This window comes from Peromyscus leucopus, chromosome 5, assembly GCF_004664715.2.
Source record: "Peromyscus leucopus breed LL Stock chromosome 5, UCI_PerLeu_2.1, whole genome shotgun sequence".
In the NCBI taxonomy this organism is placed as follows: Eukaryota; Metazoa; Chordata; class Mammalia; order Rodentia; family Cricetidae; genus Peromyscus; species Peromyscus leucopus.
This window is the reverse complement of record NC_051067.1, coordinates 69,218,469-69,234,631: the sequence shown is the minus strand read 5'-3', so window position 1 is coordinate 69,234,631 and position 16,163 is coordinate 69,218,469. Positions and strand designations below refer to the sequence as shown.

General features: G+C 40.8%; 1 protein-coding gene across 2 annotated transcripts in view; it reads right to left on the bottom strand.

The window, feature by feature from the left end:
- Plxdc2 (plexin domain containing 2) overlaps positions 1-15,374 on the bottom strand; it is a 401,580-nt gene extending 386,206 nt beyond the window's left edge. Inside the window, exons 1-2 of one of the 2 annotated variants that reach the window (XM_028870488.2) lie at positions 15,357-15,374; positions 13,795-14,558 (exon numbers count right to left, since the gene is read on the bottom strand). In XM_028870488.2, the coding sequence (XP_028726321.1) occupies positions 13,795-13,906 (112 nt within the window). In that variant the 5' untranslated portion in view covers positions 13,907-14,558; positions 15,357-15,374. Of the gene's footprint in view, positions 1-13,794; positions 14,720-15,356 lie in introns of those variants that run through there. The other variant, XM_028870489.2, reaches the window with a different exon arrangement.
- Between the last annotated feature and the right edge of the window lie 789 nt (positions 15,375-16,163).

Sequence of the window (16,163 nt, the reverse complement as noted above, 5' to 3'; positions counted from 1 at the left end):
TCTCTGGTGGTATTGTGTTCCCCAAAATATTGTGTACTCTAATAAATTTATCTGGGGTCAGAGAACAGAAAGCCACTAAATACAAAGGCTAGAAAATGGTGGCACTCACACCTTTAATCCTAGATTCCAGAGATAGAAATCCCTCTGGATCTCTGTGAGTTCAAGGCCACATTGGAAATAGCCAAGCATGGTGACACACACCTTTAATCCCAGAAAGCCAGCCTTTAATCCCAGGGAGTGGTGGTAGAAAGCAGAAAGATATATAAGGCGTGAGGACCAGAAACTAGAAGCTTTTGGCTGGTTAAGCATTTTGGCTGGTTAAGCATTCAGGCTTTTGAGCAGTAGTTCAGCTGAGAGCCATTGGGATGAGGGCTTAGAGGCCTCCAGTCTGAGGAGACAAGACCAGCTGAGGATCCGGCGAGGTGAGATAGCTGTGGCTTGTTCTGTCTCTCTGATCTACCAGCATGGACCCCAATAACTCGCCTCGGGTTTGATTTTATTAATAAGAACTTTTAAGATTCCTCTACAGGAATCTACCAATTTTAAATACTGGGAAATATAAGTTTATCTATAGATAGATTTGGAACTCCATATTCCCAGTGCAGCAATCCCAGAGTAAAATAGATACAGAACTCATTCTCTCAGAGTATATGCATATTAATATTCTTCCCATCAGTGTGATGAAATAACTTCAAGGAGAAAACCTTTATTCTGGCTCATTGTTTCAGAGGCTTCATTGTCCATTTGCCTGTCCCCACTGTTTTATGGGCCAATGCAAAACAATATATCACTGTAGGAAGGTTGCAGGAAAACATATTCACTATGTAGCAGCCAGGAAGCAAAAAGAAAGAAAGCAAGGGACCAAAGAGCCAATGAACTGTTCATGGACATACCCTTAACTATCTTCATTTCCCAACTCAAAAGACCAAGGCTTCAACCATAAGCTTTTTGAAGACATTTATGATCCTAACCATAACACATAGCATTCAATGATTAATAGGCTGATCAGAGGTCAAATACAGTAAGGTTTAGTAAGCAGTGAAGTTCAGGACAAACATGGCTCACTCTGGGAAAGTAGAACAGTACAGTCTGAGTTCAGAACAGAGTCAACTGGAGGACATTCTCATACAATGGGAGGGTCCTGCGTCCAGAAGAGGGAAGAGATATCAAGCAGATAAAAACATCAGATGTTTGCAGCACACAATTAGTGTGGAGGATGGGAAGAACTTTGAAGAACATTCCAAGAAAAACAAAGATGAGGATAAGAGAACTCACTCTGAGAACAGCAAAAACAAGAGGCTGAGTGTAAGGAAGATTCTCACCCCAAATGATCAAGTGTGGCCAAGTGGGTCCCACTGAAGACCTTGAAGGAGTCAGCATCACTTATTGGAGTGCAGTTCTAGAGTTCCTCTCCACAGTTGCTGGAAGCAAGTGTGTTTGAAAGGCAGCCAATAGCAAGAATCTAAAAATGTCTTAAAGGTCTAGTCATGGGGAATATTTCCTAGCATTTATCTTTCAGACTCCTAGGAAGCTGGTTATACAAATTCCATATGGCTCAAATGTAAATCATTACAGGAAATTAAAATCTCGTCATTTTGTGGCCTTTGAAATGTTATTCAAATTTATAAAACTCAAAAACTGGAAACTACTTTTTAAAAAATAGTTATCCTAGATATCTTGTCCTTCTTTCTGACTTCTGTAATCACATCATTTCTAAATCCATCTTTATTTTTAAAATTTCTAAGCCCACCTTTACAAATGATGTCTTCCCATCCAGGTACCTACGAGGCCAGGCCCAACCCTGCTGAGCTTCCAAAATTAGATGACATCGGGTATATTTAGGGTGGGGTGGTTGTAGACTAAGTAAAGTCTTAATTCCTTACAAATACATTTCTCCAATTTCTTTTGCCCAATTTTTGATTTGTATTTTACATTTTATGTATTGACATTTAAACCCAAGTTATCATGTTATAGAAATTGTGATTAAGAAAACTACGTAAAATATGTAGAAAGAAGAAACAAACAAAAATCTGCCTAAGTAATAAATCTGGAAAAAAATTACATTTTTATTACACAAGAGGAAGACTAGCCAGATTCTATCATTCAACAAAATTTCAAAGAAGGCTTCCTGTCTCTGAAGTCAGTAATTCAGTGAGGTCAGTTCCAGATGGTATCTAAACCCAGCAGTTTATAATCAACTACAAGCATAGGAATTACAGTTTGGATGATACATGATATAATGATGTGTATAATATTTTCTGGTGAATACACACACAATGTCACTGTGTCAGAAATCTATTATCCAAATAGCAAAGAAACAAAGAATGAGTGAAAGAATGAAAGAGAAAGAAGGCACAAAGCCAAAAACGGGATGAAAGATTACTCTCAGAGGAAGCAGAATTTTAGAAGGAGATTTTGTGGAAAACATGAAGAGGAAGAGGAGGAAGAAGTGATGAGTTTGGACTTGGAAATATAGAGCAGTACTAGATTGGCAAATGTCTTCATCATTACTTTAAATGCAACAAGTATATGCAAAACCATTTCCAACATCCTGCCTGATGCATTTTTTTTTAGATTGAAAATCACTTTTATCCTGTATCTGATATTTGCTCAAATAATTCCAGAAATAATTTCATATATCATTTATATGTCATGTAAACATTCACAAACCCCCCGTTTCTAGCTTTTTTGTCAAACTGTACCACACATTGTTATCTATTCACTGTACTTTTCAACAGAATGCCAGAACATGCATTCATATGGCACCTCAAAAACGTATAATATCCTTTAGATTTCAATAAAAAATAAAATAATCTCTGTAGGCAGGGAAAATACACTTCCTTCTCAAAAACCAAATGCATGTTAAATAAATTAAAACAATCACAAAGCTGTTTCTCTTTGGTTGAATAAATTATTTCTTTCTCTCATTTCTACTATATTTCATACTGTTCTTGAATTACTATAATTCATACTCTTCTGGGATGTTACATATTTGTTGTCATAGATTCATAAGCTGCTTGACTGCATTTTACAAACACCTTTCCAGCTGTGAAATGAAGTCTGGCATGTGTGTTAATCTTGATTACTAACTTGTTTGGATTTAGAATCACCAAGGAAATTGGTGAGGCACTCCTTGGGGTATATCTAGGAGGGCCTTTTTTTGATTGAGTGGTTATGACTCTACCTAAATGTGGGCTGCATCTACCCATGGCTGTGGAAGCCTAGTTGGGAAAAAAAGGGGGGGAGGGGGAAGAATAGCCAGCAGGTTGGTACCATTCCCCTGTCTCTGCTTCCAGCCTGAAATTACATGAACTGCTCTACTTCACCACACCCTCCCCCACCATAAAAGACCAAAACCTCTGAAATCATTGGACCAAACAAACCCTTCCTGTATGAAGTTGTTTATGTCAGGTACTGTGGTCACAGTGACAAAAAATCCAATTGTTACCCCTGGATTACAGCAATACAATTTTGGAGGCAAGATACACTTCCGGAACTAACCCAAATAAGGATAGTGGCTGAATCTGAGAATGGAGGCAAGCCATCAGAAGTCCAATTCTAGCACATAGTTTTAAAAACAATCAGCTTCTTAGTGGCTGGGCCTACTGGACAAATGTCTATTCTAAAAGCAACTTGACAAAACTGAGATTGCACAAATTTGGCTCCCTGGGTAGAGATGTTTTGCAATGTCCACACAATGAGACTATCATCTGCAGAATGACTTTGAATCATGCTTGTTTTTAAAAATATCTGAAATGAGCAACAGATGTTAATAAGATAAGGAAGGCAAAACAACAAAGAAAGAAAACCAGCTGCCCAGCTTGACCATTTACTCCTGATTACAGAGCACATAATATGAAGGAGGTGGAATTGAAGCCATGGTAATGATATAAAGGAGAATTTTGAGCCATTAATTGGAAATATTTGCTATCTAAATAATATCACAAATGTATCATCTTTAGAAGGTAGCAATGTGTCATGTCTATTTTCTTTTAATATAAATTTTCTATAGAACTAAAATTAACTAATGAGTGAAAAATAAGAAGAATACCAAACCCGAGGTATTTATTATATTCACCAGACCTACTTATTATCTGTGTGTGTTATACGCATGTGTGCATGTGCTATATGCATGAATGAGTGTATTCTGTGTGTATGTATATGTGTATGAATATGTGTGCAGGTACACATGCTTAGACACGGATGTGTGTGTGGTTGCATAGACCCATAAGTTAACATGCAAGATGCCAGAGGTCAACATACTGTCAAACCTTAGTTTTTGAGACAGGGTCTTTCATTGATCCTACAGTTTGCCTCAGTATTGGCTAGATAGCAAACCAGCCCTCCAGCACTGGGATTATAGACATTCACAGTTGCTTTTACATGAATGCTATTTATCTAAACTCTGGTCTCACTTTATCCTCTGAGTCACCTTCCCAGACCTTACAAAAAGTTTTTCCTATTATGAGAAAATATTTTTATTGGTGTCTACTCATTGTACATAACACCGGGTACACAGAGATATTTATATGCAAGTATGGTCACTACCCCCCACACATACTGTCCTCTTACTTTTCTCCTCTCCCTTCTCCTATTAGGTCCCTTCTTCCCCTAAATACCTTCACTTTTCTATTCATGTCATATTGTCATACATAGTTTTATATATCAGTATGAAATCTAGAATCAACAAATATGACATCCCACATTAATCTGTCTAAAATGATAATCTCCAATAAGTTGTAGGAATCATTTCTGTGGATCTCTCTGAGTCCAGAGACAGGTTTCTTCAAGGTACACAGTATAAATGTCATCGTTCCCACCTCTCCTTTGCCTAGATTTTGCTCTTCTTTGGGGTAATTCCTGAGTCAGACAGAAATAACTTTCCTTGATTGTGCTGTGCATTTGAACTAACTTGTGATTCCTTCTACATTTCCTAAGAACCACTTGGGAGCGATGGTGAGGTTAATGATGTCATCAGGAAAGAGCACCAGTTCTCCATCTTGGGACATGATTTCAACATGATCACTGCCATATGGACACTCTAGAAAATTTCTCATGAGTTTTTGTGGAACTTGTTCTGTCTGTTAGTTGCTATAAGAAAGAAACTGAATATCATTTTCCCAGTTATTTAAAGCTTGAATTTTTAACAAAGGACCCCAAATTTAACATTACTCCAAACAAAATCCCAGGGATTTTTATTTAGCAAAACCTAAAACACTGATGATATTAAATATTATAAATGGCTATGGGAAAACAAACAAACAAAAACAGAAAACAAACTAAGAGCCTATGAACATAGCCAAACATCTGAAGAGCAGGAACAAGAAGAAAGGATTTATTCTAAAGCTATAGTAATTAAGACTGTGTGATATCAGCACAGTGATAATTCTGAGTTTCCTCCCTGTATCTTTGAAGTTTATTACCTTAGTAGGAATTACCCCGGGAATTATCTTTTATAGCAGAACACTGACTGGCCCAGGAATCTGGGAATACTAGCTCTACATGAAAGATGAGTAATTCTTGCCTGTAACAAGAATAGATATAAGCAAAGACACACAGACCACTGCTCACAATAGTACTAATTATCTAGTCATGAACAATTACATAAATCTACAAGCTGAGAATTATCACTAGAAAAAATTACAAATAATTTCCAAAAGTAAAAGAAAAATTAGATGTCATTTATTACCCAACTCAGCTTTAACCAAAACGGCTTTATAATATACCCATCAAACCTTGCCATATGAACAAATGTAGCTACAATATTTTGATATGATGTTAAAAGCCTCCAAATAATGTTTTTTGATATGAATGAAAGAAACCATGACATCTATGTTAAAACTTAAAATATAAGTTATAAATCAAATTAAACACAAATTTACAGTCTGAAAGACATATTCTATAATGTTAAATTAAAATGTGAAAAGGAAAAACTAGACAACAAGAATAATCTGGAACAAAAATGTAAAGGAGAATTATTTCAGTTTTATATGCCAACTTTATTTTCACGGGTTATAAGGCATTTACAGAACACGGCTAATATATTCTTTAAACCTGTGTGTGTGATGAAAACTCTTGAGTCTACTCCTACTCTAAACAAGAGCAAAATACCAAACTTCAAAGACACAGTGGCAAGTCTCAGTTCAATTTTGGATTCTTGGAATTACTAAGTTAAAATGCTAAATTATAAAACAAGAATCAGCCGGGCGGTGGTGGCACACGCCTTTAATCCCAGCACTCGGGAGGCAGAGCCAGGTGGATCGCTGTGAGTTCAAGGCCAGCCTGGGCTACCAAGTGAGCTCCAGGAAAGGCGCAAAACTACGCAGAGAAACCCTGTCTCGAAAAACCAAAAAAAAAAAAAAAAAAAAAAAAATCAAGAGTGCACATTCTCAAGACATAAGTAGTAAATAGTCAGAATTTAAAAGCAAAATTAGAAGTCAGAACTCCTAAAATAATTGTGCATGTTTATCATGCATTAGCTCTTATTAATAAGACACAGAAAAGCAGTAATTAAGGGATTGAAATTACTTTTATTCAAAAGTTCAGGATAAGTTTTTTCCCCCATCTCAGGACCCCATATGTACTGAGAATATGATTCAATATACCATAAAATCATTTTGCATACACTTGCAGTGAGTGCTTTTGCAGTGTACATTGAAGTGATCTGTATAGAGACCTCTCTCAGTTTACTCAAGGAAAGAGCAGAAATGGAGACGTGACATTCTAAACAAGGCACATGTAATACTGGGCTTGTGTCCAGTATGCTGACTATGCTTACGAAAAGGATAGGAGGTCAAACAAACAAGAGCACATACTAAAGGAATAACAAGTTTGATGGGATTGATGGTAATTTCAACCTTGACAAGAATGGGGCAAGAATGTGCAAAGGTTTCAGCATGAACTTTAGTCACAATACACCTAAAAGTCTGTCATTTACTGGAAGTTTCATATTCAAAAAAGACAAATTCTACCTGCCTTACGTCTGCTTCAGGAGAATAAATATTCATTAGTTGTTCAAATTGTAGTTTTGAACAAAGTTGGGTACTTTGATAAACAGAAATACAGACACACAGAAACATACCATTTCCACCCCAAAATTGTCACTACATGCTGAATGTGCCACATTCCAACTAAAGAATGTTCTATCCTGACCTAAATAATTCAAGCACCATACTCATGAAACTACATCAGGTTACTTTAGACTTTTCCTATCACAAGGAATATGCATAACATTTTGTTTCAAAGATCCAAATTTTTACTCTATTTATCCACAAAGCAACTTCTTAATATTCTCTGTATGTGCTATACTGTTTAGTGTTACTTAGGAGATGAGCCCCTGAGATATACAGATTTTTAAGGAAATGTTTTCATTTAACAAGTAAAAAAAAAAAAAATAGGTGAGAAAGAAGATGAGTAATAAGATTTCCAAACACTTTAAAGAAACTCTGTGTCTCAGCTTTTGCTGTCTTTTCTTGACGGGATTAAGGGACACTTGCTATGGTAACAGACACAGAAACAGTGACAGCAGCAGAGCTAGTGTGGCTAGATCTGTGTGGGGGGGGAGCCAATGGAGGAAGAATTAAAATCTGGAATTTAAGTATGCTTAGGACACACTTGGTTAATTTTAAACAGGCTTTCAGATTCTTTCAAATGCACAAATATGGATAATCATTTGAGATTGTGCTGTCTTTTTCACTAAAGAGTGAAAATTACAAACCACCCAAAGAAGAAATGGGGAATGACCTCACTGTCTTTCTAGAAACACAAAGAGGTTTATTCTACATTGGTATCTTTTCTCTGTTAGTGTCCTGTTAATTAGGCCCGGCCATACATGACATGTCACTGTACAGGGCAGAAGAACCATGCTAACGAAAGCACCCTTACTAGACTGACATTCTATAGTGGTTACATCAGTAGATCAGACTCATTGAATGGGGTCAGAATGAAGGCATACTACATGAACCTCAGCAGAGGAAGACCTTCCAAGATGGAATGCTCTAGAGATAATTAAAGCTGGGGGGGGGGCGCAGTGCTCAGAACAAAAGGACAGTTTGGAATTCACCAGATTAAGATTAAGCTGAAAAGTATCTTACTAATGCATAACTGAATGTACTGTGGAAATTTGATAAGATTTGCTTCTTTCTAATTTCCCAAACAAATTCAAGATGGTATTTTAAGTGAGAAAAGTATCTTAGTCCATCTTCTGTTTCTGTAACAGAATACCTGATACTGACTAATTTAGAAGGGGAAAAAGTTCACTTAATTCTTAGTTCTAAAGACTGAAACTCCCAATAGAGAAGCTTACGCATCTGCATGTGGCTTTTGGAGAGGGTGTCTTAGAGTGTCACAACATAAAGGAGAAACAGAAAACTAAGAGGAAGAGGTAAACACTCAGGGACAGGGGTCACTTTACAGCACTCTGTTATTAAACTAATCCTGCTCTGGGAAACTACCCTAATCTTCTGAAATACCTAAGTGTTCTTAAAGGGGTTAACCATTTTTTCAATGCTGTTTACTTAGGGACCAAATTTCAGTGTGTAGTTTGACTGGAACAAGCCACAAGGACAAAGACAAGTACAGAATAAAGGTAATAAAGCCACAAGGCAGGAAGTATATTAATAGAAATTGGTTAATTTAAGTTATAAGAGCTAGTTAGAAACAAGCCTAAGCTATCGGCCAAACTATCATAATTAATAAGAAGTCTCCATTTTGTTATTTGGGAGCTGACTGGCAGGACAGAAAAATCCATCTACAAATGGTACCCAACATTCAGCCACATATATCTACATAAGACCTGAGAAAGCTTTTAGAAAGGTTCTTAACACACAGAAATGGAGCCAAACATGGCTTCCTAGTTTTGTGTCTCCTGGTACCTGCTTGCATGCTTGGGCCACCAGTGTGCCATGAGCTAAGTCATTTGGGCAAGAAACTGTCCTTGCCTCGACTGCTGACAATCTGTGTCCAAACTACACCAGCAGGACACAAAGAAATGGGACTGCCAAACTTTGCCACGACAGAGTAGGACAGTCCCTAAAAAATTCCTGGTTCACAGAAAAGTCTGCCAGATACTCTAGGCCTATAGGCTAAAGATGGATGCCTCTACATTGCAGAGGTTCCTTGGGTGAATCTCCAGGTATCCAGTTGTTTCTGTCATTTCCTTTAGTTTTGGAAGTTGTTTGCTCTTTACTTCCTGTTTACTCATATAATGTTATAGCCTTTTCGATTTTTGATGGGGTTAAAGACTAGATTCATAGTTATAGTTTTCCTTAGTTATAATAAAAGGAAAATTAGTACAGAGCTTTGGACTCATCAAGATAGGATAAATAATGAAGTATTTTCTCCAAATATGTCAAATACAAATGGACTGGACATTGTAACTGTAACCTTTCCTTTTTATTTAGACAAAAAGGGGAAATGTGGAATAATCTTTTTGTACACTGTAAAGATTTGTCACTTGGGTTGGTTTAATGAAAAGCTAAACAGCCAATAATGGCTAGGCAGGATTTTCATGGAGAGGATGCTGGAAAGAAGAAGGGCAGAGATGCAGATAGTTGCCAGCCAGATGGAGAAGCAACATGAGAATTACGGAATACAGGTAATAAAGCCACAAGGCAGAAAGTAAATTAGTAGAAATGGGTCAATTTAAGTTATAAGAGCTAATTAGAAACAAGCCTAAGCTATAATTCATAATTCATAATTAATAAGAATTCTCCATATTGTTATTTGGGAGCTGGCTGATGGGAAAGAAAAATCCATCCATAGGCCTTAGGACAGCTCAGGTCAAAAACAATTTTCCAAATAACCAATGCTCTCTGGTAGTTTTAATCACCAAATACAGATTGCAGGTTGATCTCTGAGTTAGAGGCCTGCCTGGTCTACAGTGTGCTTTTCAGGACAGTCAAGGCTACACAGAGAAAACCTGTCTGAAAAGACAAACAAACTAAAACAAAAATTTTAAATAGTAATAAAAAATGTAGAAGGCTTAAGGCAAATAGCAATCTGCCAGAGCACTGAGGAAGTTTGGTAGACCTAGATCATATACTCTGCTTTTAAGTCATTATTCTATGAAGCTAGTTTTTAATATCCATTTCCACTTTACTGATCGCAAGCATTTTTATTTTAGGAATCCTTAAAAGTCTTCCAGTGCTGTATTCAGGTCAGCAATCCATCCTGAACTACAGCTCTATGCTGTTCCATTCAGTTCTCCAAGAACTTACTACATGCCTATAAGTTACATGCTGTGGCAGGGTCAAAATGATGACAATAAACCCCGACTGCAGGGATCAGTGGGCTGGACTAATAGGATATATGATAGAGATGCAGCAGTTCAAACAAAATAACCAAGAGACAGGCAAAGTCCTGAAAGTGCTCCAAAGGAGACAATAAGTCAGTGCATTCGTTTCTGGGGAAGTATTGCTTGAAATAAGCCAGTAAGAGAAAGCAGAATGTGTTTGGAGGGAGATAAGATTAATGAAAAAAAAAAAAAAGAACAAGAGAGATGGCAAGATGGTAGGAACATGTGGTTCTCACTCAGGGAACATTTGGCGAGAATTCAAGAATACGGAAGGTGATGGGTGGGGCAGTGGCTCAGGCCTTAAGGTCATGGTCTTCAGAACAAGTGGAAAACAAACTGAAATCTTTACATCACAAGATCACAGCTGTAGGTCAATCCATTTATCCTTAAAAACAGTGTTTCTGTAATAGGAGATAACATTTAGAAAGAAAAAAAATGTACATGTTTGCTACATCTCTGCAGGGGCCTGTTGGATTCTTGTAGAGAAGAAACTTATAGCATCTTGCATTTCTAATTTCATTCAAGCACATGCTCAAGAATGAGAACTAGGTTTTGGTAACATTCATTTCTTAATATATACACAACTTATAAATGATATGATTACAACGATTAAAACCATGTTTCTTATATAATACTAGTTCTAAGCCTCCATGTAGACATCCATGAAAGAAAATCCTACTGTAGAGCACATTTCTGTGGCAATCCAAACTTATGCAAACTCAAGCTATAAAAATCCTTTTCAATTTCATATGTTAAACATTTTATGAAAATTTATGAGTCATTGCTAAAGAAAATTAACATGCTGGTCCAATAATCTGACCCCCTGTGTCCTAATATTTTGTTGTATAGACCAGTGCTAACAGCAACTTTAGCCTTGTAAGTCAACAGGACAACTCATAACAAATGCTCTAAATTAGTAATATCATCAGATAAATTGGCTGAATCCACTGGAAATGAAACATAAAAATAGCCAAATAGATAAAAAAAAACAGCTAAAATGCAAGTAAATGACAGATTAAACATGAACTACATGTCCCTAGAACACAGACTTATTACAAACAGGAATAGAAGAAATTAGTGGTTTCTCTGCCCTCTGGTGGCAGTAAAATCAACCACAGTGTTAGAGAACTAAAAAAGCGTAATAAAAGTCCCTGTTATGAAATCAGATGTTTTTCCTTCGCCAAAATGCCCGTAATAAAAACCCTGACTGCTGCATGCCAACTTTTAACTTCTGAATTATTGTCTGGATATTTAGCTTTCAGACCAGTCATCTTGCATTGGAGAGTAGATTGCTTTTCTTCTGTGACACCTTTCCCTGTGTTATATATTCAGTAAGCTAAAACCACTTAACTCCAAGGTGATTTCATAAAACTCCATGTAGAATGTTGTTCAGTTATTTCAGCTTGTAGTAAAGTCTCTAAAGGCTTGACAAAATAGTTAATCTCTCCATCCCAGTCCTATGAGCACAAAGTTTCTAAGAGTTCCACATGAAATAGTGAATTCCTACAAAATGCTGGCATATTTTTCTTGTAAGTGTAGGTATGTCATACTCCCCAAAGCCAAAGCTTTCCATAAGCTGGTCAGTCTTAAAGTGCAACGAATTTCACTCTCCCTGAAGCCTTAGAATAGCAAATTTAACATGGATATCAGTGATTTCTACCCCCATTAATACAAAAGTAAAAATTGCTGGTCTTTTTTTAAAATTTATTTTTGCTGTAAATGCATTATTCACTTCCAGTGCCAAAGAAGTTTTTAAACAAACAACTTGGGATGCTTTTTTGGCATGCGCGCGCGCGCACGCGCGCGCGCGCACACACACACACACACACACACACACCTCTTTCTTACACACACACATACCCTTTTGCAAAATTGATTTACATATTCATTTATTCCGAATATGCTCATGGAGCTGACTACTGCATCTTCTAAAATGCTGCATTCTGAAGAAGTAAAGGTATTGCTATTTTTTCAACTAATGAAATGCACCAAGAAAATAAACAGAAGTATAGTGCACTGACATAAGTTATAAATGGCTAAGAACTTATTATGTCCATTGATGAGGACCATCCTAGGTGACCAAGAAAAATCCAGGCAGTCTTCATTTTTATCTCAGCTTTTATCTTGTTGTCCTCATGGTTCCTCCTCTGCTCCCGAACACACACACACACACACACACACACACACACACACACACACACACACCTTTTCAACCTTAAATAAGAGCACCGAGAAAGTATCCACTTTCTCTGTTAAAATTTACTCTAGTGGTAGACACAGGGCTTGGGCCATCCAATGTGTTTCAAGGTGGTAAAATTTTATTCAAGGTTTTTGTAAACACTTATCCTCACCTGGAATCCCCAGGTTTCCCTTCAAGACTTCTTTCTGTGACTCATTCAAGGTTGACAGCTGGGTACCTATGCATCCTTTCTAAGGAACCATTTACCACTCTCTCAAATTAAACACCGACATACAAAGCAAGACAGAACAAAAGTGATTGTTCTAACTAGGAAGTTTTCCTTTCTTTTTCTCTTCAAGTGCCTTTTGCTCTCACCAATTCTGGGAGTCTACAGGACTTCAGGGATTCCTGCCCCGGGTGTTTCACTACCCACTGGTTTCTTTAGTGACGGGCAGAAATAGGGAGCAGGCTGTAGAGTCGCAGTGGACAGGGTGGTCTGGGGGAAGACAGCCAGGTTAGCCAGTCCCAGCTCATTCTGAAGACGCCGTTCATTGCTACACACCTAGCTAGAGAGGCCACCAGGGCAAGGTTTGCGGCCAGTTGAGAGGATCTGGAGGCCCTACCTCCTCCCGGGTCAGTGGCAAGGAACCCTAAGGAACCGCTGGCACGTTTGGGCCTGTCTGTGAAGCTGAGAGGCAGAGGACAATGGGGCCAGGGCTGGTCCTCAGAGGCATGCCCGCCCTTATCTTGTCCACCTCCTCTCCATCCCTAAACCCTGCCGCACCTACAACACCCCACCTCGTAACCCTACACCCTACACCGAGATAGCTAGTGGGGATAGCCTGAAGGAAGGGTCTGCGGCAACAAGGCATTTTCTATTGGCAGGGGGAGACCTGCCTTCCCTGGCTGTCATCATATCCCCCATCATCCCTTCCGCGGCCGGCGCAGAGGCTCAGTTTTGCCAGACTTCAAGAAAAGAGAAGCCAGAAAGGAGAGAACTGATAGGAACAAGCTTCAGGGCGAGGTATCCACCACAGCTGGCTCTTACACTGGGGCTTCCCTGGGCTACTTGGGGCAGACAGGACCACCCCCTGGCGCCCAGGTGGAGTAAGCACCATAACCTCAGAGAAGTCCTGGTCTCCAACACCTTCTCCTGGTCAACCCTCTTCCTCCTTTTGGGAAACTCATTTCCCAGAAAAACAACTAGGATAAGTTTCCCAAGGGCAATGCAATTGGTGGGTGTGGGTTGGGAATAGGGGTACCGGGGCACCGGAAGGATCTTCAGCTGCACACAAAAACAATCGAGTAAAGTGCTTCTTACCAGTGATTTGGTTTCCAGGCTCCGCGTGTGCGAACTGGAATCGGTTGGTTATGAAGTGACAAAGTAACATAACTCCTGCTGCGGCCAGGTCGGCCCTCGGGAACCTCGCCATGCCGCTGCCTCGACTTCCCTCCCCTGCCCCGCGAGTTTTCCTTGCCGCCCTGGGCTCCGGGGCTCTCCGTGGGGATGGGGCGAACGGCCGAGCTCTGAGGGTGGGTGTCGGGTGGGATCCTTAGGCCTTGGTCAGTTTCAATAGGGCTTTCACTCCCAGTAGCAGAGAACAGCGACGAGCGAAGGAGGGGCAGCCCAGCCCTCTCCGAACTTCGGGGGCTCTCTTCTCAACTTGCCACCCTCGCAGTCCTCAGCCGACACAGTACCAGCAAGTGTGGGGAGGAAAGGTCACTTGCAGCCGGGCTGGCAAACTCCCGGGTTCTCGCAAGCAGCTCCACCCGGGCTCCAGGGGACGGTGACTTCCGAGCGCCCGCGACGCGCTCCACTGGGTTCAAAACAGATCTAATTCCACAGCCAGCACCGGTGCCGTGCAGATCCAAGAGGGCGCTGAGCACCGGAGGAACTTTCCCAGACTTAGGGCTGGCCCCGGCGGGTTGTTGGGGTTCGCGGGAGAAGGGGGGGGGATTAGTGGAGGCTGGAGAAACCCCTCCGACAAGTTTTTCTTCTTTGCTTTGCCCAACGCTGGGCGCGCGTCCTCACCGGCAGCCGGAGGGATGGGCAGCCCCGGAGAGAAGAGTCCGGGAAGGTCCGGGCTGCGGTGATCAGAAGAGAGAAAGAGAAAGAGGAGACAAATGTGCTTTTTTAAAGAAAAAGAAAGACGAGGAAAAAGTAAAGCTGCAGCCTGGTGAGAGGGTTAGGGAGGAGATGGCTCCGAACACCGCGGAGCCCCAGGAGTTTGGTGGCAGAGGCGCCGCCGCGCTCCCCCGCGCTCCTGCTCTACACTTTGGGGAGGGAAGGAGGCTTGCCATTTGCCAGATCCGCCGCGGAACCCTCCTCCCTCTTCCCTCCTCCCTCCGCCCTCCCCCACTGGTTCCTCCAGGCTTCTCCCACCTTCCTCCTCCCGAAACCAGCAGCCCGCACGGACCTGTCCAATGGCTGAGCTTTTCTTGGGGGCGCCAGAAAAGTCTCCCACAGAGGAAGCCCAGGAAGATTGGCTGGGGGGAGCCAGAGGGCCACTGCGGCCCCAGGAGCCGCCGGGATCGCAGAGGACGGGTACGCGGGGCGGTGGCAGATCCTGATCGCCTGGACGCCATCAGCCCGCCCTGCTCGCGTCCTCTGTAGCAGGGTCAACGCCGCCTGCACCCACCAGGCTCCCCGGGCTTCTGGGGCCAGCCTCCGGTTGGGGGATGAGGCCCCAGAGGGTGCCCACAATCTCCTGGGTTCGACCTGGGCGCTAAAGGGTTAATAACATTTTATCCCTATCCGAGGGCTGGTCTGGCAACCGTTGGGGTGTGAAAAAAAAAAAAAAAAAAAAAAAAAATCAAACCTGAATCGCTTTGGTTACTAACATTCACCCCCTCCACCCCCATCCCAGTAAAAACCACTCCTACCCCAGACCCGCGCAGAGGGTGGTGGAAGGTGGCTCTGGGCTGCAGGGTCCAGCGGCTGCCACTGCAGTTTGGTAAAGTGTCCGCCTGAGCGAAAGCGAGAGTTTAAAGGAACAGGAGGCCCATTGAATTTCCTATGGGGGCTTTAAAGGGCTTTCACTCGCCACTTTGTTTTTGTTTTTTCAGCTTGGGGGATCTGCTTCGGTGTTAACCCCTTCCAGCCCTCTCATCAGCTTACATTTTATTTTGCACACAGTTAACATAGCATCATTGGTGAAAAGAACATGCTCTAAACCACTCCCTGTGCTAGTATTTCGGTTTTCCCACCAGGAGCAATTTGCTTAAGCTTTAAGCCCCAGGTCTCCTGGCATCACATCAGGAGAATTCTATCCTGAAGCTCATAGAAGGTCAAAATTAGCCAAGTGGAGTTAATTTTTGTTTAATCCTCTCCTAGCTTGAAGAACAGAGGTGTTTCCTGAAGACAATAGAAGAGCTAAATTAACACTCTTGAAAGTGGTCCCGGATGAATCTAGCCTTGTAGCCGTTTCTTGTCTTTGCCTTTCCATGCTCTGAAGACTCATGGATGTCATGGATAGATTCCTCAACTTGTCACAAAACCTACTGGAAGTGGGCTGAGATCATTGCAAAATTTGATACAGAGAGTTTGCCTTTCCCCTGAGAAGCATAAGCAAATATGTTTTCCCTAAAATAAAACTCATTTCTCCATTACAGAATAACATATACTTGTGAATGTTTAAGTATGCCACGCCTACACCTTTTGTTACCCCAAGATGCTTGACAAATCACAAG